Below are 26,004 nucleotides of genomic sequence, written 5' to 3'. Positions count from 1 at the left end.
ATGGGGAGTCCCCTTATACGAGAGTATAAGTTTTAAAAAAAATATTAAAAATTCTACATTTTCGTATTTCCTAGTTATTCGTAAACTAAATATATTTTTGCTGTTTTTATTCGTTATTACTTAAGTAGTTCATCTTTGCATCATTCTCGGGTGAAATCGTTACCTTTGTGTAATAAAAAAGCAAAATATTGCGTTTCTCTATAGCCGCTTGCCAGTAAATCACATTCACGAAGATTCGTGAGTGCTATGAACCGAGTGGAATAAGCTGTTGGCATAAAGCAGGCAAGTTTACCCACCAGTGGGTCAGTGGACATCCACGGGACTGCTTTAAGGCCGAAGAAGTGAAATTATAAGACGGCTTGAAGCGACCCAAACGAGTCGGATCGGGTGGATTAAACCTTCTTTTGTTGGTCACGCTCTGCTGCTACGCTCCAGTGCGCACGCTTGCTAGCAATATAGCCTGGGGCTTTTGTGAGCTAACTAGTGCAGTTGAACGATTAGAACTCTTACTCATACGCAAATATCTGCAGTAAACTGCCGCAAGATACAACAGTTTAAAAATTAGAAGTTAATGTATTTTATTATACTAAGCCGTTCAATGAAAAGGTTGCAAGTAACTTTTACAATCGGTAGATCATTTTGTATAGGTCGGTACCTTTCTAATAATTTAGTAGAGCCACTTGCTGAGTCTGATGTTTTGTTTGGGGTTTTACGCTTACGTTATATACTTGTGCTTTTTAGATGTGCTGTGCAGATTTTCTTAAGTTACTAATGTTAGCATTGCCATTTTTAAACTGGATAACTAGATATCAGAAGCTTTCGGTGCAAGCAAGGTTTCTGTACATTGAAGTTATGTTTGGGGCTTACATTGCGTTCACAGTAATTGCTAGTAAGGTGTTTTTGATATGTTAGCCACACATAGTTCACTACACCTTGCTCTACAAGATTAGCGGTTCCAAAGCACAAACATGTAAATCTATTGGATCCTGGAGGCAAATGTATCTTGTAAGTTGTTCGCCTAAAATAAACCTTTGAAAACTGCGACCTAAAAAACCGAAACAATAAGTTGGGTGAAGCGATTTACAAACGAAATAAAACAAGAATTAATTCCATGATAAGTTTCTTGGTTTGTAGCAAAAAAACGAAAACGTTTTTTAAAATTGAAAGATTATCGGCCGTTCGGACAAACAATTTTGCCGCTTTGTCGCTGGTATGCGATCCTAAAGAGGCAGAGCAACGTCATCATCGCCTAACAAAAGGGCCGGGACGTCACACTGCGCTCGCTTCTCCACGGGTGCGCATGTTAAACTCTTAGACCGAATCCCCACCGGTTATATAAAAACGCTTTAAAGCAGACTGATCAAGACTAATGAAGTAAAACGCTATTTGTTTTTTTTAGCGCGTCTCCACCTACCAGAGTTGATGCAACTAAACGCGTTTTTAGCGAGATAGCGCGAGCACTATTCACCGTGAATATAAGATTTTTCTTGATAAATACCAAGTGTTTTTGACGGTTTTTTAAAGGTTTTATGTTAGGAATGGTATTTTTAAAGGTTAAGCAGTTAATTGTTGTAAGTATTATGAAAACATAATCCTGGAATGGTTGAAATCATAAATGAATAGCCTAGCTTTGACGAGTTCAAGTTTCGTGCGCAGATTTGCTTTCAGGGGCGACGCGGCAAGTCACACATGTTTCACCCCGTCGTGTCTGAAGTCTGGTGGGGATTTTTTTCAAGCGCTGCGTGGACATAAAAATTAAATTAAGAAAAATATATTTCAATGTTTCCAACTTAAGAAATTAATGAATTTAATTCACAGAAGAAAAAAGGAATTAACTTAGTTGCATCAATGAGCAGTGCTAAAAGGTCATGGGTATAAAGTGCTTAATATTATTAATGAGCTACTTGTTACATTTCAGAAGTAAAATTAAAACATGTCGGAAAGCAATTTTGTCACGACAGAACTGACAAAAGAAAGCGATGATGGATTTTCTAATGATTCTGGTGCCAAGATTACAGATTGGACTTTACAAGAACATCAACCTGTAAGTGAAGAGTCCCATTGTAAAGAACAAAGTGACCTGGATCAAATGAATACTTGTAAGAAGGAAGATGGTAAGGATACTCCACAAAAGAATGAAAAATTGAAAAACAATAATATTTGCGAAAATATGTTCAAAAAGCGTCTTAAAGTCAAAACACATTTGTCCAGGTTTCACTTTAAGAAACTCAAATGCAAGAAATGTGGAAAACTATATAGAACTATTACGGCACTTGAAAATCAACCGCAAATTCACACTGGAGAAAATCCTTTCGAGTGTAATTATTGCGTTAAATGCTTTAACCTAGCTTACAACTTAAAAGCAAATCAACGAATTAACACTGAGGAAAAATCGCATGAGTGCAAGTATTGTGGAAAGTTCTTTCACTTGATGTCATCCCTTGAACGTCATGAACAGGTTCACTCTGAAGATCAAGCGTACAAATGCAAAGTTTGTGGGAAATGCTTCGTCGAAGTTGAAAATCTTGAAGCACATGTGAAGACTCACACTAGAGAGAAGTCTTTTAAGTGCAAAGCATGTGGCAAGCTTTTTGGTCGTGCACGAACTCTTAAAATCCATGAAAGAGTTCATACCGGAGAAAAACCTTACGAATGTAAAGAATGTGGAAAGTGTTTTAGCCATTTAGGAAGTCTTAAAATCCATGAACGAGTTCACACTGGAGAAAGACCTTACGAATGCCAAGGATGTGGAAAGTGTTTTAGCCATGCAAAAAGTCTTAAAGAACATGAAATGATTCACACTGGAGAAAAACCTTATGAATGCAAAGTTTGTGGAAATTGTTTTAGAAATGCAGGAACTCTTAAACATCATGAAAAAGTTCACACTGGAGAAAAACCCTTCAAATGTGAAGTATGTGGAAAATGTTTTAGCCGTACTACACATCTTAAATCTCATGAAAGTACTCATACTGGAAAAAAGGCTTATAAATGCAACGAATGTGGAAAGTGTTTTGCCTGTACATCTAATCTTAATAGACACAAAAGAACTCACTCTAGAGATAAAACATTCAAAAGCAAAAGTTGATAAAATACACACTTTTGTAATAATTAAACCAGAATATAAAACACAACAATTAAAAAAGTATCTGCAAATTAAAGGAAATGTGGATATTGCGCGAGATTTGAACATATATCAAAGTGCAATTTCCTTTGCTGAACTTTATGCCATTATAGCAAAAGTAAAAGGTTGGATCAGTTAATTAGGATGGATTCAATCGTGTAAATAGAAATAGGTATAGGAACTTTGCATACCTACTGAACCTCTATTAAGCTTGAGTTAAAATTTATTACCCGTAAAACAGTTGCTTTGAAGTTCTGGAATCTTAATTTAACCATGTCATTTTTCTCGTCGCAATTGTGTTAAATAAAGCTTTGGTAAATATTCTACCATCTGTATGTATAACTCGTTTCAAACGCTTATGCCTTTTAGTTTTGGAATTTTAAAATCTAAGCAATCTTGTTCAGTAAATGGAATATGGAAATATAACTTGTTTTTATAAAACGCTATATTTTTATCCACTTGCGCTTTATATTCCATTTCCATTAAAATGTGAATAAAACTTTTGAATTGTGGAGCCAAGTCACAATAAAAAACACTGAAAAATACATAAATATCTGTGCAAATATCAACAACTAGGAATGGCTATTAACTGTGGAGATGGTATAAATCAATATGTTTCCTACATTTAATTTTCCACTCAATCCTAGCTCGTACATAAACCTGATCTGTTACATAAAAAACAGTCTTCAGTTACATAAAGCCGTCCATGCGTTTAATAAAACCAACCATGCGTATATAAACCATGCGTGACGTTTGGGGCTTAACAAAACGGAAGTTTTTGGTTATACGAGTTGTGCAATGTGCTTAGTTGTACTTCTGCAATGCGTGCAGTGGCATTTAGTTTAACAAAGGAAGGTTAAAGTGTTGCTTTGAACATGGCAATAATATAATTTTGAGCTGCATAGCCTACTTTCCCTTTGTTATATATGTGAAAATTACAGCATTATTTTAAATTGTATCAAGAATAAGTCCGAAAAAATCCTTAAACCCGAACTGAACCTAAACCGGAAAAGTCAAACGGTTCGACTCCCTGTTTAAAACGTCGATAATTACGCCACTGATCCTATAATAGTTTGGTAAGTCAAATTGCTAGAATGTTGGTTGTTTGTATTTGGAAACCAAACTAAGAAATGTGTTTCTTTGTGGATAATACAGTAAGTTCAAAGTAAGGAATGTGGCTCATTGCAAAGTACTATTACAACAGACTTGTGTTGTGGTGTTTTCATAGTTTAACTGTCTCTTTCTATTTTTGACACAACATAGGTTTGATGATGCCATGATTAAATATTGACTAATTTTTAATGTTTAGGAGAAAAAGTATGTCAAACTTTAAGATTGAATTTGCGTCGAAAGATTTAAAATATGAAAGCGATGATGGATTTTCTGATGATTCTGTTGCCACGATTACAGTTTGGTCATCACAAGAACATCAACCTGTAAGTGAAGAGTCCGATTGTGAAAAACAAAGTGACTTGGATCAAATGAATACTAGAAAACAATTGGATATTGTAACACAGTATACAGAGTTCCGATGTCGTGAAAAGTGTTTTAAGAATTGTTACGAACTAAAACAGCATTTGGCTGGAGTTCACTTCAAGAAACACAAATGCAAGTTTCTTTAGTTTTATCGCGTTTATCTTCACTTCATTTTTACACTGATGATGGCATGAGTTATTGCTGAAACGTCTGTAAATTGTGAAATGTCGCTTTTATCAAATATTATGGCTTTTATATTTTTATTGAAATTACAAATGCAAGGTTTGTGGGAAACTATTCGGAACAACCACCACACTTGAAAACCACGTGCAAACTCACACTGGAGAAAAACCTTTTAAATGTGCTTTTTGCGGAAAATGTTTTAACCGAGCTGGAAATTTCAAAGTACGAACGAATTTCACACTGGAGAAAGACCGTATGAGTGCCAAGTTTGTGGAAAGTGTTTTAGCCGGGAATTATATCTTAAAGATCATGAAAGAATTCACACTGGGGAAAGACCGTATGAGTGCAAAGTTTGTGGAGAATGTTTTAGCCGGGCATCACATCTTAAAGATCATGAAAGAATTCACACCGGCAAAAAACCTTATAAATGCAAAGAATGTGGAAAATGCTTTATCACATCAGCAGAACTTAAAAGACATGAACGAATTCACACTGGTGAAAAACCATTTAAGTGCAAGGTTTGTGGAAAATGTTTCACCCATGCAGAATCTCGAAGACGACATCAAATAACTCACACTGGATAAAAACCTTATGAATGCAAAGAATGTGGAAAAAACTTTAACCGGGAAAAAAATCTTAAAACAAATTAAAAAAAATTCTCTCCAGAGAAAACTGTTAAAAACAAAGCCTATAGAAATCGCTGTAGAAATTTTTTTAAATGTCAAGACATTTTGACTTTTAAAACGTTTTTTTCCTATTTTATTACCTTATAAATCGATAACGAATCACAAAAAAATACAACAATAGACATGAAAGTGTTTCTTATATTTCAACTTGTTCTAACATGGTTTCCACGTTTGACTAACAAAATTCTGCCTTGATTTACAATTATTATCGTTTAAACAGTTGCTTTACGTTATAAAATCACGATTTGTTAAACTTTGTTTAAATGTTTTCGTTGTAATATTGTAAAGTTATAAAGCGTTTGTAATGATTCTAGTTCATCCATTTTGGGCAAGAGACATTTAACAGCTGGCGAACTTAGTATTTTTCTCCAAACTACAGTTTCTGCTCAATAATACGTATTTTACGTCTGTACATTATGACAGGTTCATCGTAAGCAAACTTCTCCCACCTGTAAAACTTTGTCATAATGTATGATAGCTCGTTTAGAAAACTATTTACGTAGTTTGTATGCAGTCATCCAGGCTTTAGGGTATATGACCCTTATAAAATTTTGCCGAAAATATCTTCTTAATAAAAGCAAATATATATCGAGCAAAGTACAGATAATAGATTAAATGACTGGACATTAATTTGTTCACGTTTAACATATTTTTATGTTTTAATATATTTTGATGTTTTAATATGTGTTGATTTTTCTAGCTTTTCAATCGGACTCACCACTAAATAAGCTTTATGCTAACTTATCCCGCCGATCTATAGGTTTAATTTGCTCGTTTATAAATACAACGGTAGCTCAATTATTTTGTTGTGGTTGGTTTTGCGAGAGGCACTCAAACATATTGGAAGCAGAGTGGAAGCGTCATCTTATAACGCACTTTAAACTAAAAAAACAATATTAATATTAAGAAAAAAAAAACATTAAAATTCAAAAATCGCGGAAATGAAAATATTTGAAGTAGTATAAATTAAATTGTGAAACATAGACTGCTCGGTAGAAATTGTGAAAAAAAATATTGTACTTTTAATTTGCAAGTTTAACTTTTTCATTCAAAATTTCTCATGACTTGCTGAACAAAAATTTACTTTTTATTAAAAGATTTTTGAACCGAAACTGCCTAAAATCTGTTATAATAGCTGATATCTAAAAACAAAGCGGCAAAAGTTTAATAATCGATTGAAATACGTGATTTGTGACTAATTACTGTAAATATATTTACCATTCACGCTTTTTTTTATAAGTTAGCTGATTGCAGATTTATAACATAAAAGATATACTTTTTACAAATAATTCAGCCATTGTTTTCACAAAAGACATCCAAATTTAAAAAGTGTTTTTTTAACGCAAAGTTTGTCGTAGTATGATAATAAAAACTTTTCGGAGATAAAAATTCTGTCAAATTAAAATTTATAATACACTCAAAAGTGCTTATACCTGGTTAAAAGTCCTTTCTCCAAAGCATGTCATTTTTTAAATACCGTCTGTTTTTCGCCATTCACTTATAAAATTGAAACCTTTGCTTGAAAGATCACGTCTTCATATAATTATTTTTTTGCCTCGAAAAAAGCGAAAAGCTTGTCAAATAAAAAAGAAGTTTCCATTCAGCATTTTCTTAAAGAAAGCACTTAAAAAGTGTTTGAAAAAACAGCAACTATTAAATAGTACATAGCAAATACAACCTGTTTTTTCGCTTTTATATTATGCAAATAAACAGCTAATATACGAGATTTATTCACGACAAGTCTTCATTCACAGCTTTGAAATAGCGACTGGAGTTTGATATCCGTTGCTTGAACCCTTCTTTTTGTCGACTCTGGTTGTCAGCAGAGGAGCCAGTACGATCTTGGTGGCTCTCATGATCGGCCATTCAACACAGATGCACACTAGGAATGCCAACATGTAGGTCAGCACTAGAGTACCTGTGAGTTTGAATTGACCCTGGTTAGTTCGGTGTTCAAAATATGCATGGAACGTTTACATTTAGGATATTACCGAGGTTGTATTGACTTAAGTCACTGACTCCAAAGGAATTGACTTGATAAGTCTTTTGACAAAAATGACATGACTTGATTTAAATCTTTTGGACAAACGACTTGACTTGGACGCAAGTCATTTTGTCAAAGATCTTGATATTAAATAAGTTTTTCATTAAAATTCATCTTAAGTTTTCCACGTTAAACAATTGGATTGCTGTATGTATATTGCGTTTGTGTTATTTTTTAGTTGAATTGTTGCTCATATAATTTGACGATTTTTCCAATTTTAATAGTTTAACAGTTTACTTTTATGCCAATGACTTGACGTACAGTTGACTTGCTTTATTCATGACTTAACTGGGACTTGGCCTGTTACTTTTTGAAAGACATAATTTAAAGTTGACTTTCTCTAATTGAGTTGATAGGGACTTGACTTAGGCAACCGATGACTGGGACTTGAACTTAAGTTAGTAACTGGGGCCTTGGTTGCAACACTGGATCACTGGATATTACGATTTTGGATACCTAAATAACTGCAATTCAACATTATTGAACATACGTTGACCTTGAGTTGTTCGCAGAAAAGTTTGTGGCTTTAATATTAACATTTTCAAAAACAAAAATCGTTCTCTGCGTTCTCAAAATCTTCCGAAAGAAGATTTCAGAACACTCAGAATATTTTAGGGGTCCGCGGTAAAAAAAGTTTAAGAACCCCTGCCCTAAGATAATAAAACAAAAAAATAGAAGCTCACCCAGATAAATGTATATTGTGTTCTCAACTGTGAAGTGGAACATAGTTTCTTGCGTGCACATGAACCAGTAAACAACCAGCAAGTGGATGAGATAGGCTGTGTAGGAGAGCTTACTCAGTGGGACGAATCCCTTCCAGTTCAACAAGGTTGTAACTGGGCCTGCATGTAAAAATAACTTTTAGTCTGTGTCTGTTTGTGGATTCCTACGAATGCAAAGTTGCGGAAAATGATTTTTATCTACTCCATATCAAGCAGTACAAGTCATTACTAAAACACAGTATAGTAATTAAACAAAGAAATCACTAATATATATATAATCCCTAATAAAGCAAAGTTGTGGAAAATGATTTTATGTCTCAGTACAAGTTACGTACACAACTACAATAATCTTTAAAAACTGTGTGGTGACTAAAAAAATAAATCAGTAATATACAAAAATTAACTTTCAGTGTCTTAAAATCTATCATGGAGTTCGATCATAAAATAATGTATTACGCTGTGTTTTGTTGTCGCACTCTATGAGTCGACTGTACTGCAGCATGCACGATTTTCGCACACGTTGGTAATAGGCTAGCGTCCCTAAGGCCCATTAATTATTGTTTTACGTTTCTACGTCCTATATAACCGTGCGTGTTTTTTCGTTTCTCGGTACACCTTTACTTTGACGTTCATGGTTAATGAAAGCCGGACAAAAATAACGCAAAATAATTTAAAAAAGCGCAAAATCGTGAAGCGCAATCTATAAACAAAAAAGACGGGAACGGTACAGCATCAAATACAGTTTTCCCCTATACTTATTTTAGTTTGAATTGTAATCTCACACCTGCATAGTTAGCAATGTTTTTTAGTATATTTACTTTTTAAATTTAATAGATCTTCATTTTCAACCTGATAGCCAGCAATACACGCCACATATATAAGTTTCCTGTAACACAGCGCGGGACTTGATTTTATTCATATACCTTATAACCAGCCATTTAGGTCTCGGATATCTACAGTACTCTTGAACACAGCTCAGGGTTATTTCTAGCAACATACCTCCATAACCAGCAATGCAAGCCACACAGAGCCAAGCAAGGCATAGAGCCCACACTGGTCGACTGACAGCAGAATAGAAGGCAGCCAGGTCCTCTTCAAGAACGCTGAAGTCCCTCACATGAGGGTAGACGCCGTATATTAACGCAAGGGCCGATCCACTGGCAACAAGCCAACCTAAGATCACCACAGTCTAGACAAAACAAGTTTTCTTTATACAATCAGTAGTTTTGGAGCATAACGGCTAGAGGTTGTAGTAAGTTGTAGAATAAATATTAAAGACCAAACAGAAAAAGGTAGCATTTTGTGAACGTTTCGAATAAATCTTTAGATAATTACTGAAGGTTGGGCGTAGAATAAATTATTAAAGCCCACAAGAGTAGGTAGCAAACAAAACTCACCTTGTTCATCTTTATCTTGTTCTGCTTGACGTAGAGGAAATATCCAGTCAGCATCCCGACCACATAAACCCCGATTCTACACCAGGGAGTTGTGTAAAGGTCGCTCTTGTAGCGCTCCAAGTAAGTTACTTCGGCATCTGGATCCACCATGAACCGACCGAAGCTAAGATATTAATTCAGTATTGGTTTTGAACTTTTCAGAAAACGTTACTAATTGTTAAAACGGTTTGAGATACTGGGCATGTGTTACAGAATATCTTCTGAATGCATTTTACATGAATTGACCCTTAACAGACGAAGCGTTATGTGTCGAACTTGCCTTTGCGCTGTACAAAAAACGTTTCTAGTTGACTAAACCATGTAACAACCATAAATAGGAAATACTGGTATCTATTTATATACCCTATGTTTTATGATGCAACATTGATTTTATCAAATGAAGTAACGACTAACCATGTGTCAGACTCGTATTTTAAAACAATTTTTTAATATTTAGAGCAAAATACGGCGGTACAACCCGCTAACAGTTATACATTACGGGTTATAGTTTAGGATTATTATGTTCAACTCAACATTGTTTACTATTAAGCCATACTCTGTTGTAGCAGTCAAAACGAAGAAACTTATTGTAAAGGCACTATTTTATAACTAATCTTTTTGGGTAAAAACCGGCGCACTGATATATTACAACCATGCTAAAATACCAGCAACAATCAAGTCTACCAGTTGTCAACAGTCCATTGTGATGTCGACAAAGGACATTGTTATATTGGAACGTTCAAACAATACAGAGTTAAATTTTGTGAGTTTTACTTAAGTCTAAACCTCACGGCAGCCGTGGAGATTTATTTCACTGCCGTCAATCAACAGTTTAATATACAGTTGGTCTCCCCTACTCACACAGACATTAGGAGCGACAATCCCACGGATGTTGGTTGTGATTTTGCCTCTTTAGCCAGAACCCCGGTGATAACGATGTTTGCAGCTAGCACTGAAAACAGGAGACTGATTCCAACCCTTCGCCACCTAAATGTGAAATACCAGTGTTTAATGCAAACATCACAGATTTTATTGAAATATCAGTACCAAAATCCAAATGCCGAATTTTTTTTTATATATAAGTTTTTATAAGTTATCATGGAAACGATTCACATCTTAATAGTCATAGGTTGGTCAAGAAACGAGTGTAAATGTTTAAAAACAAGTGGAAAAATGTATTTTATAAACAACATTAGGTTAACACTTTAAAATTAAAAAAAAGCAGAATGTTAAAGCTTGTAGAATCTTTTTTTCTGCTTAGTATTAACATCTTACCTGTAGAGAACCAGTAGAAAGAGCGGTGCCAACAAATAGAACTGCATATCGTTCGCCAAATACCAGCTCCAACCAAAGCAGACCTGGAATATTAAATATGCAATGCAACAAGTTGATATGGTTTACTTTTGCTATAACTCCGCCGATTGCAATATTGGGATTTATTTTAATTTTGCATGACTTTTTGTGTTTCCATACAATCGAATTATAAATGTATTTTAAGAAAATGAAATGTCAATTGATTAAAATATTTTTTTAACTTTCGTTTTCGTAATCAAAATATATCTAATAAACAATACGTTTTAAACTAAGTTTCACATTTGCGTGTTGACCTTACTCAAACGCTTTTTTTTATTAAGTTTTAACTTTTGGCTTAAAAAGACTATTATTTTAAACCACGATATTTATTTGTTTACCACATCAACTAGCAGCTGTAGGCCCTACAGATTTGCCTTAAGCGCTAATTTTGTTAAATTATAACAAACTTCCATTTGTGTTCAACTTGCCTGTGGCTGTGCAGGATAAAGGTTGTTGAAGTATAGAAGGTTCGCGAACCAGTTGTATTGGCAACTTGAGTACATCTTATCTGCCAATTCTGCCCAGAAAGGACCCGAACCCAACAATTTGAACAAACTCATCGAGAAAAGAAGCAGGAACGCGTAGACCGGGGTCAGCCTGAAACAGTGGTTCTCAAACTTTTTATGAAAGAGAAAACTATAAAGTAGGTTTAGAACTAACCGCAGCGAAACATGTTCCAAAGCAGATTATTTAATCAAATGTTCGTTAGTGAGATATTTGCTGCCATGGCCTACTGGTTCACCACCGCTGGTCTAAAACGAAACTTTAATAAAAATTCCCGGTATGAATAGTAGCTTTGCTTACAAATTGGTCAGAAGTATTTTAGTAATACGTAAATTTAAAAAAGAATAATAATAAAGTATTAAAAAAGAATAATAAAGCCAATAGTCATAGATGGTATGTTCGCTATCAGGTATGTTGTACAGAATGCAATTATCTATATTTTAATGATCTTTAGATGAATTTACACGTAATAGACCATTAAGTTCATTTTGATCAGTACAACGTTACATCTCGAATTTTCATTTACTAGAATGTCACAATAAACGGAACTTGAACAATGCCCATCAACTCTATAAAACGTAGAAAGTTACAATTGGATTTATTCCATTCTAATCGTTACAAAAAAGTTGTAAAGAGTTAAGCAAAAATGAGATTCCTAAAGATTCTCAAATATCTCTCGGCCCCCTTGAACCTTAGAAATATCGCCCCAGGGTGCGAACCACTGACCTAAGGTAACGTTGCATATATACAAGAGGAATATTGAGGAATCCCTTTCCCTTCTTGATTTGATTCATAAGTATGTAAGCGACCAGCAAACCACTGAGGAAGAAGAAGCTATCCACTGAGAAGGTTCCGTTGCCCAAGGCTTGTAACTCGCCATGCTCGCGATAATAAGCGTTGGAAGCAACAGCGTTGTCTGCAGAGATGAAGGCAAAGTAAGCTTGTCAGATCCAAAGATTAACACAAGAATTTGTAACAATGTTTAGTGTTTTCTTAAAAATGTAATACTGAGAAAATGTTTGTTTGGAGGAGGATCATGAATTAAGACTGAGTTCATGCTTTGTGAATTAGTATAAAATTTACCAAAATACCATCTAACTACACACTGCCTGTGTACAGTCACACTTATAACCCCGTTGATACTTACCGATCATGTTCATTGGCATGTAGAAGCAGTGAGTGAGCACGACCCAAGTAGTGCTGAGAACCCTGACCCCGTCCAACACAGGAAGGTTGCTTGCTGGAACTTCTAGGCTCGTCAGGATCGCGTAGTTCTCAACCAGCGAGAAACAACGAAGAAGCTTCGAGCCGTTAGCTAGAACAAAAATAGGCTTAAGCTACAAAAAATAATAAAAAACAACACATTTAAACTAACAATAACACTTTGAAAATGATCAAAAACTCCTAATACCTTTAAAAAGTTATAGTGCTGTATAAAAGTATAGTAGATCGCCCAAAAATTAGTGTACAAACTCAAGTAACTATTGTCCAAACTTAACTTTTTTTTTTTAAACCCAAGTTTCATATGTGCCGTATAGGTTGAACAAAAATCGCTTTTTTGTTGCAAATTCTATTGATTTTTATGCACTATAGTGTTTATGTTTTTAGGTAGAATAAGTTGCCATAGCTTATTTTTGAATCCCATTGCATTCATGTTCAGAATGAATATAATTTCCCTACAGACAGATATAGTAATTCATTTAAAGTGAAAAATACAGCATTGATAGTTGAATATAGCATTACTAGTCGTAGATTACAAAATATAAGGAAACTGCCTTCTTTCATTTGGTTAATAATACCTTTTGAATTCCGGCCTTTAACGAAATAAATCGACTCGACCAAACTTTGACTTGTTCCAGCCACAATAAATAAGACGAGCAAACTGCAGATCACACTGTGGACAACATTTAACGGACTATTTGAAACCTACAAGCGACGGAAAATGTATTTTTTTTCAAATTTTATAAAAAAATTTTTTAAGTTTATGACTTAAAATTTTTTAATGGCATTACAAATATATTACTTACCGATTTGAACTGAACAAAAAGAACAAATTTAAGTGTCTGACAGAAGAATTATCTCAAACATTTAGTGAATGTTTTCTAAATTTTTTTTTCAATTTAACAATTTTTTTTCATTTTTTAAATATTTTTTTTCAATTTAACAATTTTTTTCATTTTTTAGGGTTTATATTTGTATAAACCCAGTCACCCTGCTGCTAGAACTTTTATTAAAATTAATTTTCGGGCTCTTACATGGCGATGACGTCAATAGTGTTGAGCCCAGCAACTGGCGGGGGGCAAGTTGTGGAAAGTACGGGGGGCAGTGGTTCATCAGTGACCAGCTGACCGATGATACCAGCTACTGAATCCTGGGTACAACTTGAGGGAAAGCAAGAACCCCACATCATTACTAGGGGAATACCAGGGTGCTCCACCTAAACAGCGCGCTTGTTTAGGGATGTTTTAAGAGGGGCAACATTTATCCAGAAATAACAGGACAACTTTACAGCATGAGCAAATATATTGCCAGGGTGCTCCACCTATACAGCGTGTTTATTGAGGAATGTTTTTCAATTTATCCAGAAATGTCAATAACGTACGGGGAGTGAGCAAGTATATCTTTTATAACAGTTTTGCTGTTGAACTTTTGTCAAATTAACAACTCTTTACAGATGGAACCAATATTTTTTACAATAAAAAAACGTACGGGCAGATCCAGATTTAAATAAAAAACAAAACAAATGGCGGATGTTCCTTAACTTTAGCACAAAAGAATAATGGTTCCTAGTTCAAGCCATAAAAAACATTTTTCTTGAATATTTATTTCCATTTTTTAGTTTTATCAACAGTATTCAGTGTTTCAAACATACAAATCATCAATATCAGAAGCCTAATTTATAGCGTTGTATAAGTGCTTTGTTTACAATTATATAAATTTACCCGTTAAAGTGAAATAGGAAACTTAACAGCGTTTGCAGAATAGTCTAACAAAGCTAATAATTCAGGTCAGGCACTATATAAAGATTTCATTGGAGAAATAAATACAAATATATTTTAACATCTTTAGTAGTGTCTGACCTGAATTACTAGCTTTTCGACAATATTCTGCTGTTGCTAATCAAGAATTAAGGTCATTTATCTTGCTATGGTATGTAAAGTTGATTTCCAATATCACATATTCAGTTCAACATCAACAGCAATTGATCCAAGCTTGACCTTCCAGTATAAACCCACCCAAAAAACCAGCATCATCGACACTAATCTACGAAACTACCAACATATGACTAACATATAAAAAATGATTTTTTTGACGAAATATATCTCCCTGAAACATTTTCGTCCAGATTGTGGCGAAAACAGGCATCATTAAAATAATGTTTTTCGATGTTTGCTTTCGACAAACAGTTGAATTGAAGGAATCGTCGAATAACTCGTCCCGGTCGTTTTATTATCAACGCACATAAAACCCCACTGTTCTTTTTGTTGCCGCACAGTCGGGTATTGTCGCGTTACAATCAGAAAAATCTGTGTTTCGTGGTTTTGTTTACAAATTTCGTAAACTTAGTTATGATCAATATATGACGTCATCGTTGCATCATCACCATCTCACCGGCCTCGAGTCGCCCATGTACGTCACGCACCACTGGCCCGATATATTAGCTCCCTGCGATCCCCAGCATTCGTAGTAGCGCCCTGGCCACCTGACGTTACCCTCCAGGATTCCACTTCCGGGTCGAGCCCACGAATCCAACACTGGGGGAGATAAAGAGCAGTTTTTTTTCACAAGGGGACTCAAAATCTTTCGCTAAATATGACGTCACTAAATGCTTGGCAAAAATATAAGTTTATATGTGCAGTAGGATATATTAAACTTTTGGTATTTAATAATTCCATTGTTTGATAAATGCGAAAACAAATACTTTAAACGAGTTTATAGTTTGTTTTTATTTGATTTTTTGTACGGATATTCTTTGAGTAGACATGCTCTAATTTTTTTCTGCCAATTTTACGCGCCAGGGAAAGATTATAATAAGTTCCTTAAACATTTTTTTGTGTATTGTAACGCTATAGGGGTAAAAATGAATTAGGTGCATAAAGTGTGTGGAAGGTTGTGGAAAGCATTCAAAGCTGTACGTTGAACTTTTTTTATTAAAGGTTCACAGCTCCAAACAGAACAACACAATTTTCAGCGTTTAAGAAAAGCAATGGATTACTTTTTAAAGCGTAGGCTTTCCTATTCGCAGCGTCTTCGAAAACACTCGCAAAGTCCTCCAAGCATTTCTCCATTTCTTCGCCAGAGATCAGATGCTCTGTTGGCAACTTTCTGAACAAATTTTTTTTCTAATTATTGTTAGCGTAAATCAACTTATAGGTTTATTTGTAGGGTTAGTTTAAAACGGAGAATCTACTCTGTTGACCATGTATGGGACTAAAGCTCTTCTTTAATGGTTAAACCGGTGGATTTGATAATAAAAGCCCAAATTTGTATGCTCCCATTAGTTACTTAATAAAATGGCTGGTCCCAGATTCGTTGTGTTGGTGTACTTTTGTAAAGCTCACTGAACAAATATTCATATTTTGTTGTCGGGAGAGAAGCATATTGTTTAAAGCATATACAACAATTTGATTCAATGTCATAATTACTCCATATTAAACTTGAACATTTACCCTAAATTACCAATATGTCAAATATGCCTTAAACTTAAGTGCCGTTTATCGGGGGCGACTACTAGACGTTACCCTCAACCATAAAACGCAACACTAATTATATTAACGCAGAAGTAAAATACATAACTTAAAAGGCCAATCAATTTATAATTATATTAGCACACATCACGGTACCTTATTCATCCTGATTAACCGCATTGTAACCTTAAAATGTGCGGTGTTTAATAAACTTAGTTAACATAATACGGAATGGCCTTACAAGGTGATACTTAGCAATAGTGTGTTAAAAGACATTCTCTGTTAAACGCCGTTTAACCACCGACACTCACTTTAACTCGTCCGCGTAGCTTTCTTTCCTCACTCTCCGCAACAAATCTTCAAGGTTGTCTGCATATTCCCGTAAGTAAGTGTCTTCGTAACCCCGCTCGGCATTATGTACAACATCAGGTTTTCTGTCCCTGACTATCAAGTCCCAGTCACTTTTGTTGTCAACTACTTGCAGCTCAGCAATGCTTGACAATACAACTTGCCCACTTGTTAGCAGCACAATAAGGAAGAGATTCGCCAGCAACCCTCCGGTCATATTAATTCGTTATTTAGTCTTATATACAGATCTTGATTAAGTCTATTGTTTATGAGAAACATTTAGCTCTTTTATATTTTGCTTTTATAAGTACTTTAGCCAGGCAAGTGTTCGGATGCCATTTAAGAAAGTTTACTACTGGTCTAAATTTAGGATAAAACTTTACAGGCAGAAAAATGAAAGGAACAACTTTTTAATGTAAGACGCAGATTTTATATTTGATTGTAATTTAGTTTTTGTTCGATAACAATTGCTTGAAACCGATCAAATATTTCCGCTAGAGGTTTTTAAGCCAATCTCGTTAGTAACACAACAAGGGAAAAGTTGGTAAACTCCACAGTTCGTAAACTCGAATAACTTGTTAAAATTTATATACACAGCCTAACCAAGTTCGTGTAAAATATTAAGTTTTATTTTTACTTGTTTTAGCGGTAACTCGGATCCTCAACACGTAACTTTTGACAATTGTTCTGATCTCTGATTTTCCTATTAAGTATGGTCTTGTTGCAACACATTTTTAAATAAATCAAGGAGACATGTAATGTCATTTATAATATCGTAATACCTTCCATAAAATACAATAACCAACCAAAAATAAAAAGGGGTCATTACTTATTAAGATCTTAACTGGAGCAAGTTTTGTCTATTAGCCACTGTACACCGCTGTTTGGCGTAAGTACAAATTCGTGATTTTAATGTTAAGCTGCGTAAAATACCCATCGCTAACTCCACCATAGCATCCCAACTAACACTCAACATAAAACTTTCGCAGCCATAAGGCCAATTAACGAGCTTAATATTCACATTATAAGTACTAGCACCTCAAATGGTCGTTTAATCTCTGCACAACTGCTGTATGTTCTGCCTTAAACATTGTACATTTACTGATTGTCACGTGAACCTTTTCCTCAAGTGTTTACTTTCCTCAATTCGATCGCGGTTTGCAGATTAATTAACACCCGAGTAGCCACTAGTTGTGCAATGAGTTTGAACAACAACACACGTGTGTTACGTCACAATGCACATAGTTTGCTTTGTTTGATGATAAACAACACATACGAAGACACAAGAAATGCTGAAAGCAATATGATTCCATTTAATTTTTTCGCAAAACAATACATAATAAGTGCATTCGAAGAAAAAACATAGAATGAAAGTGGCGATAAACATGTAGCTTATGTCCAAATACTAACATACAACAGAAAAAAATAATTTTGATTCTTATTACTTTGAATGGCAGGAACTGTTATCAAAAACTAATATTTCATTTATTGTTTGTTTAATTGTATTTTTGTAGGCGTAGCTAGAGAGGGGGCAATTTACAAATATTTTACTCGATCACAGGCATGCCACACCTTTAATTGTCATGCATTGTTACGTCACAAACGATGTAGTTACATTACGTTTGCGACACATAAATGTAGTTTTACTACTTTTTAGTCATTTTGTTTTTGCTTTTTAAATCGTCTTTGAGTATTGCTTTTAAATTATTTTTGTTCGATACGGCAGTTAATATATAATATACATACAATAGCAAATTTTTTCGGCTAGCTACGCGACTGCTTGCTGAAATGTCAATTTATTGCCATGGCGTAACATTTTTATTCAGAGAATATGAAACTTTTGATGGACACATTAAAAAACGGATAAAACGACAGAAAGTTGATAGCCAAGATTTTATCTCAAATCGACATTCCAACAAACAACGTCAGGAATTCCACGTATATTGCTCGTTTCTATAAATAAATAAACAAGCGAATTAAATGCGTTGCTTTGAAACAGTTACAAGTTCAACATTATTGTTCGGTTCAGTATTACGCTTGTAATTCACAAAAGCTTGTCGATAAAGTAGGTAAGGGTGCGCTAATGTAACTAGGCTTATAACCAACATGGTGAGACGAATTGCTGTAAAACTTGGATCGAATTCGACTGTTATTTTAAACATGGCGTACTGAAGAAGCGATACCAAGCCGGCAAAAACCTGGCAAAGGCCGTAGACTTTTCCAAAGTGCTTTAACGGGAAAGAAAGCGACACAAAAGTTGCGTTGAAACCGGCTACGAATGAACGAAAAAGCACGAAAAGAACAAACGAGGTTAGAACTTGTTTTGCGAGTGCTGCAACTGCTAGCGCTATTCCAAGGCAGCTTGTGCATAGCGCGGACACACAAAGACCCCTCTGGGTGCGTACTGTTTTACTCCTCACCCTCCCCTTGTAGAAACTGATAACCCCGTCTGTTAAAAGCCCGTTGAGCGGTGAAGCAACAGCGCCACCTATCAGCATGACGCCGAACACTTCGGTGTAGTTGTCAAGCGCTTTATGACTCACAAAGCTCTCCAACCACGTGACCAGCGTGCCCACAAACACCCCCATCTGAAGATTGTTTAGGCTCAAGTGGAGAATGTTCGTCCAAAGCGACGCGGTTTTAAAACAACTGGAAATGCTCGTTTCATCATTTGACGAACATTTTCGCTGTTTTTGCTCGATTAAATCGCTTCTTGGGATTTCTTTGGTATTTTCAGGAATGTTTTGCTCTGAAAACTTGGGCAACAATTTATCCTGCACCACAGAGTCCTGGCGCTCGTGGTTTACACCCTGGAGGTCCGGATCCTGCAACAGTTTTCTCGGCATCAGCAGGAAAGTGCGTAACCATGGCAACGCGGACGCGCACGCGAGAAACGTAAAGATATCGCTCAAGGGGATTCCCCGCTCGCTGAGAGCGGCCACTAGGAGGAACACGAGAGCAGAGGCGTCGAACATCCCGTTGAGTATTGTGACGTAGACAGAACGCAGTGACGTAGTAAGCTTGCTGAGCTGACAGTTGCTGATTAGCAGGGCGAGGCCTGAGATCGACAAGGCCGTCATGCATGGGTAGAGAAGCCACGAGCTGTGCGCGTCCATGCGTGACAGGCCAGCGAACGCACTAGTGCATAACGTGGTTGCCACGCAACGCATCGCCCACGTGCCGTAGCGGTCGATCACGTGACCCAAGGGTAAAGCGGCCAAACTTAGCGCAGACATCGAAAGTGTAAAGATCAAGTTGAATGCTTCTTGTTGTTCTGGACACGCTTCGCTGGCTGTGAGGTTACTCCGGGTCACGTCAAACGCGGGGTCACTTTGGTTCATCCCTGTGCGGTTGAAATCTTGTTTTAAACGAGTCCTTGCGTTGAAGGTTGTGAAGTTGTGGGCTGTGTCGTTTGCTATGGTGTGGTTCTTGCAGAGATATTTGAAGTGCCCTGTTGATTGTAGAGCTCGCTGTAGGTTGGGCCATCCTATTATCACGCCAGAAAACAAAAGGCATTCAAGCAAGGCAGTGCTTACGGCTATACCGGCTTTAGCGTTCATACTTTCTGAAAAAAATAAATTTGTAAAGCTAAAATTAATTATTAATATTCTATATTTGTTAAATAAGGCATTTGTTCAAAAGCCAAATAATCAAACTTCGCAACTTCTTTACGATTTTTTTTTTAATTTTCTGTAATAAATATAACTTTGTCTAGACTCTAGAATGACTAAACAAACGGTAAAGTCAAAAGCAGCGCTAGGTTTGTATCCGTTTCGTTGCGAACGACACAACGTTACATCATGTTTAGCATATGTTTGTGCTTTTACAACCTTCACCCTAGCATTAACGCGCTTTGTTATAGCGATAAAATAACAACAGATTGTTTTACATGAAAACTAAAAGTAAGACCGACTATATTTTCAATTATATCAATTTTCTACTTTAGAGTTTATCTCTATTGAACACCCAAGGCACAAAGTACACACATAGCTCTATCCTCACGCTCAGTTGATAATCACAGTACCTTGCAACACTTCAACCCGGTCATTTCCCAATAGCTACAGTTGCAAGTAGCATTCAAAAGCTAGCACACAGCTGTTAATAAGATTGCTCACGATAGCTCTTAGCGTTTCCCTGTAATAAGATACAGCGCAGTTCCTTCGCTCTGTTGACGGTTTTTTCCAATACAGTTAACACAGATATGACGCGTTTTTATGTTCGTTCACATTAAATATTTGCTGGATAGCTTTAATTTCAAAAATTTTAATTTAACTCATCACAACTTTGATATGGTGGTTATATTTATAACTATGTCACCGATATTAACTTACGTACTGAATCCGCATCGTTTTATGCGATAGAAGTTTGTTGGAACGTCAAACTACCTTCATTTAACCTTCAACAGAACTTTTGTTAATTACCTTACTTTGATATTTGCTTGAAATTTGCCATGGAAACTTCCATTGACATAACAATGCCTATTGTTTTCAAGTTAACGTTCAAAATAATTGAATACCTGAAATAAAATATGGAGAATGTATAATAATAAAACGTGACCCACCCAAACGCTAACTGTCACTCTAACCCAAATAATGTTAGCAATATAAACCTACGGAAGGAAATGAGGTAGAATTCTACAGTGACCAGCGTCCTAAGTTTTTTCGCCTATATCTCCACTATTAGCACTCCCTGTTATTTCATATGTCATTATTTTCGACGATAGCTTATATTACTCGTACCCTCTATACGCGCATCTAATCTAAACCTCATTATTGTAAAATCGCGCGGACACAGGAAAGGGAAGTTAGTGTTATGACGTCACAACTGTTGTATTATGTGCCAATGCACGGCGCAATTTCTACACAAGCTAGGGTTGTTTTCAAACTATATGCATTATTTAGATACACTATGCACTGATCTGTAATGCAGCTTATAGTAATGAATGTCAAAGTCAAAAAGGTCGAGTAAGTCGACATTTTCATAATTATTATCATAACTTTATCGATGACGTCGATTTAATCGAACTATTTTGCTTTGACAATTATTTCCAAGCTATATACAGTATACGTAGCAAAGCAGACTAAACTCAAACCAATAAGGATAACGGCTTACAACTTTTATTAGTTCACCGCAATAGAGTAGTATAGGCCAGTGCTTCTTAAACTTTTTTAGTTTTGTTCACCACTAGCATCTATCTCCAGATTTCATTCACCCTTGTCTTATAATATGATAAAACTATCTCGTCTATATATATATAGCACAAAATGACTTAGATTGTTTCGATTTTTGTTAAGATCAACTCAAGCTAAGTTTTACCATTGTATATCTACACTTTCTCGAGTCTCAAAATATAAGGCTACCAAAACACAGTCACCAACTTTTTGTACTTATACACTAAGTGCAAACCAACAAGCCAAAAAAAACACACCAAAAAACAACAGTCGATTTACTGCAGAGCTATCATACATTTCTGACGGTTCACCCTTATTCGCTCCATTTGGTTGGTTCACCCCAGCAAAAATTTGATTCACCCTGGGGTGAACCATTCACCAGTTTAAGAAACACTGGTATAGGCTATCATAGTCAAACAATACCAGTAACATTTTGATTGAGCCATAATAACAAACATATTCAGGTTGTTTGTTTTTACTCATGTTTTAGTAAGAAATGATTAAGATAGCCTTTGATACCTTGAGCTGCACAAAATCCGTTGTCATGTAAAACGTTTGACTTTTTCTCAATATACATCGCTCTGAATGTCGTTTGAGGCTGCAAATTACTTGGTATCCCAGTTAAATACACTATATAGCTATCAAGTTCCACAACATGTTACGCAGCCTTTGTAAACTGGTTCGCGTCTGGTAAGTACATGCGGGCGTGACGACAGTAGACGTTCTATCATAAAACCCTCCTCACGTAAACACAACACATTGGATTAGGGAAACGGAAACCGTGCGACGTTTAAGGCTCGGTAGCTTTGACAAATATACTGTATTTTCCTTCAACTAAAAAGCTAATGTTTAAAGCAATGGAGTGCAACTGTTTCAAAACCGGGTTAAGTTCAAATATAGTTGTTAACGTGGACCTCATTGGTTACCACAAATGTCATTGCATAGGTTTCCTGTGTATGACGCCTATTCCCATAGCACACAACAAACATGAAAGTTACAAACAAATGCGATGAGTGCAAGTATGGCACGCTGAGGTGTAATTCTATCTGTACTTTTCACCGTTTACAAAACTTCCAGCTTCAGATGTTTATGAACAAAGGATATATGATGACTCAACAATGGAAAGCCGCAGTAAACTAAATTTGATGACAGTGCGGCCAATGGGAGTTTTGATGTGGCGCAATGCGAAGGCAAAATGCCAATAGTCCCGTTAAAAACAACAACCTGCGGTCTAATGGTGGAATAGCCTACTTGACGCAGGCTGTGCGAGCTACAAAACCAGTTAACTCTGTCCAAGACTTGGGCAAACCAAGCCCGCGAAGCAATTTAACCCAGTCCGCGGCTTACTTTTTATAAAACTTTTAATAAAAACAGGCCTTTTTTGTTACTTTGAAATCTTTTATTGACTGCATTATACATGCAAGGCGTCCAGGCATCCTCACTTATTCCTATACTCTTACCAGCTTGTCAAAACTATAATATTTATAGCTGTCCTTACAAAGGAATCACACTTTATATTGTGTGTATTTTAAATCCCCTTTTGATCCGACGCCAAGACTTTTTTGTCTCTTATGCGTCCCTTGTCAAAAATAATTGCCAACCCCTGCAAATTTGAACTTGTTGGCTCAACAGTTAAGGGTTAATATCGCTGAATATTAATATTCAAATTTTTGAATATTAATTTTTTTTCAATATTTTTTGCTAAAAGTGTGATTGCTGGAAAGATGTAACCAATACAAGGACTGTGTAAAAATTTCAACTCTGTATCGTCACAACTTTCGGAGATATTGCCCAAAACCTATTCCAGCGCGCCAAGTTCGCGCAGGTTGCTCTACCCCACAGCCGTATGTTGCACGCACTTGGCCTTAAGCATATTTGAAAAGCGGTTTCTAATAGATGATGGATTACCCAGTGCCTTTCTGAACTCAATCTAGGTCGCACGCAAAAGTTGGTTTGTTTACTTGGTTGCTGACACTAGTCCTTATTGTACGATTGGATATGGATTGCACTTGACTATTTATCATTGGCACCACTGGATTTAGCTTTTTCCCTACTGACATTGCTTCAAACATGCACATTGAGACTTGAAAATGTGCGACAAGTCTGATACCAATGTACGCCTCATTTTTGTGGTTTAGGTAAAGGTTAAAGCAGGGTTGACCAACAAAGCACAGGTCCGCTGGCACTAGGTTGCCCAAATAATTATATCAACACCCTTGGCCTGTTCTAAACTATAAAAATCACTATTCAATATGAATGTAATTTTGATATAAAATAAATGTAAGATTTGAGAGCAATCTGTACTGGTACGATACTTGGACGGTATCGGTGCTGGTCCGATACTAAATTGTTATAGGAATGTCAGCCATGATTTGTGAGCCGACGAAGCAATTTGCCTTGAAAAGGCTCTTGATAGATAAACAATAAAACATAGTGGTTCTCAAATCTAAAACAAACTTTGGTCTAATAACCAAGGAATAAACCTAATAATGACGTTATTTAGCATCGGTTTGGATCGAGATACTTTGTCTTAAAATATCGTGTATTGGTATCGTAATAATATGTTTAGTATCCCACATTCCTACAAGGTGCTTTTGTATGACTTGTCTTTGTAAATTGTTGTATTTATTTTGACCTAATACAGCACGGTTGTGGAAAAGCTTTCAATCCAATGTGATTTTAAATATAGCCTCCTGGTTACCCTTTATGTGACTCGTTATTCGTGCCCCCCAGGTCTATATAGGTTGATAACCCGTTGGTTAAAAGGTGTGCTACTCTAAAACCTATTTAAAGACACGGAATACGTTTGACCTTGCGAAAGAAACTCAGATCATTGGCGCTCATTGCTGTTTAACTATGCTGGGTATAATAAAGCTTTCAAATGTAGCAATTTAATATATTTCGACTGTGTTGCGTAACTTTTAGTGGCAATGCACAGCAATACAACAAGCGTTAAAACCTTCCCTAAAACAACAAAGTATTGAGAGACAGATTGTGATTTTGCATTAAAAGTACTTGTAAGTTAAGCTTAGGCATAGTGGCGATATTACACAAATGATAAAACATTTAATCGTCTGGATAACGCCAAATGACTACGTTGCCAATTTTTTTAACGTTTTAGCTATAGGTTATAAACAAAACAGCTTTTTCTAATGCGAAATATAATCAAGCGCTCAAATTTTACCTAACATGTACGATATCCGTTTATCAAATTTCGCTTTGGTTTGGATTTTAAAAAGACAAAACGTTTGACGAAACGATATATTGTGGAATAAGTGGACAGTCCTTAGACGAAATGAATTATAAGTTGACAATTGTGGCAAATCAAGTTTAAGCCACTTGTATTTGGGTGCCTTTGAACTTCTGCAGCAAAAAATCGTATAACGTTGTATTGTAAGCTGTATATGCAAATTTTTAGAAGCATTGCGCTTGAACGAAAAACAGGATGTTTTTGTGCGCTGTACGTTTTCCTGAGTATGCTTAAGTGCGGAAATATGTCATTGCCTTGCCATAACTATTCACCCCTGGCTGCTAATTTTCTGTTGTGTGCTTGCAAAAATGCATTTCACATTTAGTTTAAACCATTCACAACTGTAAGAGAGACTGTTGTTAATAACAGATTTAAACTGTTTTTTGTTATTACTTCGCTTTATCTTACACTAAACTAATAATAACAATAATCTCTTGCATATTACCGTTTATATTGTTTGTATGTCACAGCATATAGTCTGTATATCACAGTAACGCTTTAATCACCGTATCTTTACACTTGTGGCTGGCAGGCTTAGGCTTCTTACTGCTATCTGGGTCAGCAATGTTAAGCAACCTGGTCTGCATTAGCTGCCTCCTAAGTAGAATGGAATAAGGAAGGTCGTATACTTGGCCTGTGCGCTGCATGTACAACACATGTCAAGCGTATATCATGCATGGATACATTATTCAACATGTCGTGATTACTGTGCAAAATCCTGATCATATTTAAGCTTTGTCAAGCAGCTCAAAGCGGGTATTAATTTGTCCAAAGCATACGGTGTTTCCTCATGGCGTGTTTAGCTGAAAAATCGTATTTTAAGCACGGTACGAAATGTATTGACATGCGAAGCGCATTACTTAACGTAAGATAGATTTGGTTTTAGATTATTAGTGAGTTAAGGTATTAGTATTCGGGTTGGTAGAATTAAAAACAGTGGTGAAAATATGCCGTAACGGTCTGGAACTAGCGCTATTTTTTACCAGAAGGTATTCCTTTAACATAGCTATCCCGCCATTTTC

At 35.8% G+C, this 26,004-nt stretch overlaps 3 protein-coding genes and 1 pseudogene across 3 annotated transcripts; 2 read left to right on the top strand and 2 right to left on the bottom strand.

The window, feature by feature from the left end:
• Positions 1–2,392: 2,392 nt before the first annotated feature.
• Positions 2,393–3,640, top strand: LOC146166458 (uncharacterized). Its single transcript, XM_083389204.1, has one exon. The coding sequence runs from the start codon at positions 2,432–2,434 to the stop codon at positions 3,083–3,085; it is 654 nt and encodes a 217-aa protein (XP_083245330.1). The 5' UTR covers positions 2,393–2,431; the 3' UTR covers positions 3,086–3,640.
• Positions 3,641–4,440: 800 nt separating this feature from the next.
• Positions 4,441–5,430, top strand: LOC146166457 (uncharacterized; annotated as a pseudogene).
• A 1,784-nt stretch (positions 5,431–7,214) lies between these two features.
• On the bottom strand, positions 7,215–16,778 carry LOC146166456 (nose resistant to fluoxetine protein 6-like). The gene is made up of 12 exons (XM_083381039.1): positions 16,525–16,778; positions 15,742–15,851; positions 15,138–15,280; positions 12,673–12,862; positions 12,252–12,441; positions 11,450–11,618; positions 10,944–11,026; positions 10,530–10,655; positions 9,630–9,792; positions 9,232–9,421; positions 8,194–8,352; positions 7,215–7,384 (listed from the first exon to the last, which is right to left on the bottom strand). Exons 1-12 carry the CDS (start codon positions 16,776–16,778, stop codon positions 7,215–7,217), a joined length of 1,947 nt encoding a protein of 648 aa, XP_083237165.1.
• Positions 16,779–18,524: 1,746 nt separating this feature from the next.
• LOC146166455 (equilibrative nucleobase transporter 1-like) lies at positions 18,525–20,121 on the bottom strand. The gene has a single exon (XM_083380403.1). The coding sequence runs from the start codon at positions 20,119–20,121 to the stop codon at positions 18,538–18,540; it is 1,584 nt and encodes a 527-aa protein (XP_083236529.1). The 3' UTR covers positions 18,525–18,537.
• Positions 20,122–26,004: the final 5,883 nt, after the last annotated feature.

The sequence above is a fragment of the Ascidiella aspersa genome, chromosome 1 (genome assembly GCF_963924565.1).
Source record: "Ascidiella aspersa chromosome 1, kaAscAspe10.2, whole genome shotgun sequence".
NCBI classification, from domain to species: Eukaryota; Metazoa; Chordata; class Ascidiacea; order Phlebobranchia; family Ascidiidae; genus Ascidiella; species Ascidiella aspersa.
This window is presented reverse-complemented; position numbering and strand designations above follow the sequence as displayed.

What these genes read in the sequence shown, in the direction of transcription:
- LOC146166458 (XM_083389204.1), top strand. Translation starts at nt 2,432, where the DNA reads ATGTCATCCCTTGAACGTCATGAACAGGTTCACTCTGAAGATCAAGCG.
- LOC146166456 (XM_083381039.1), bottom strand. Translation starts at nt 16,778, where the DNA reads ATGACCGGAGGGTTGCTGGCGAATCTCTTCCTTATTGTGCTGCTAACA. An exon ending in ACATGGGCGACTCGAGGCCG is followed by an intron (nt 12,863 to 15,137) that starts GTGAGATGGTGA and finishes TATTTTTTGTAG; the next exon opens with CTTAAGCCTATTTTTGTTCT. An exon ending in TTTATCCTGCACAGCCACAG is followed by an intron (nt 11,027 to 11,449) that starts GCAAGTTGAACA and finishes TTAATATTCCAG; the next exon opens with GTCTGCTTTGGTTGGAGCTG.
- LOC146166455 (XM_083380403.1), bottom strand. Translation starts at nt 20,121, where the DNA reads ATGAACGCTAAAGCCGGTATAGCCGTAAGCACTGCCTTGCTTGAATGC.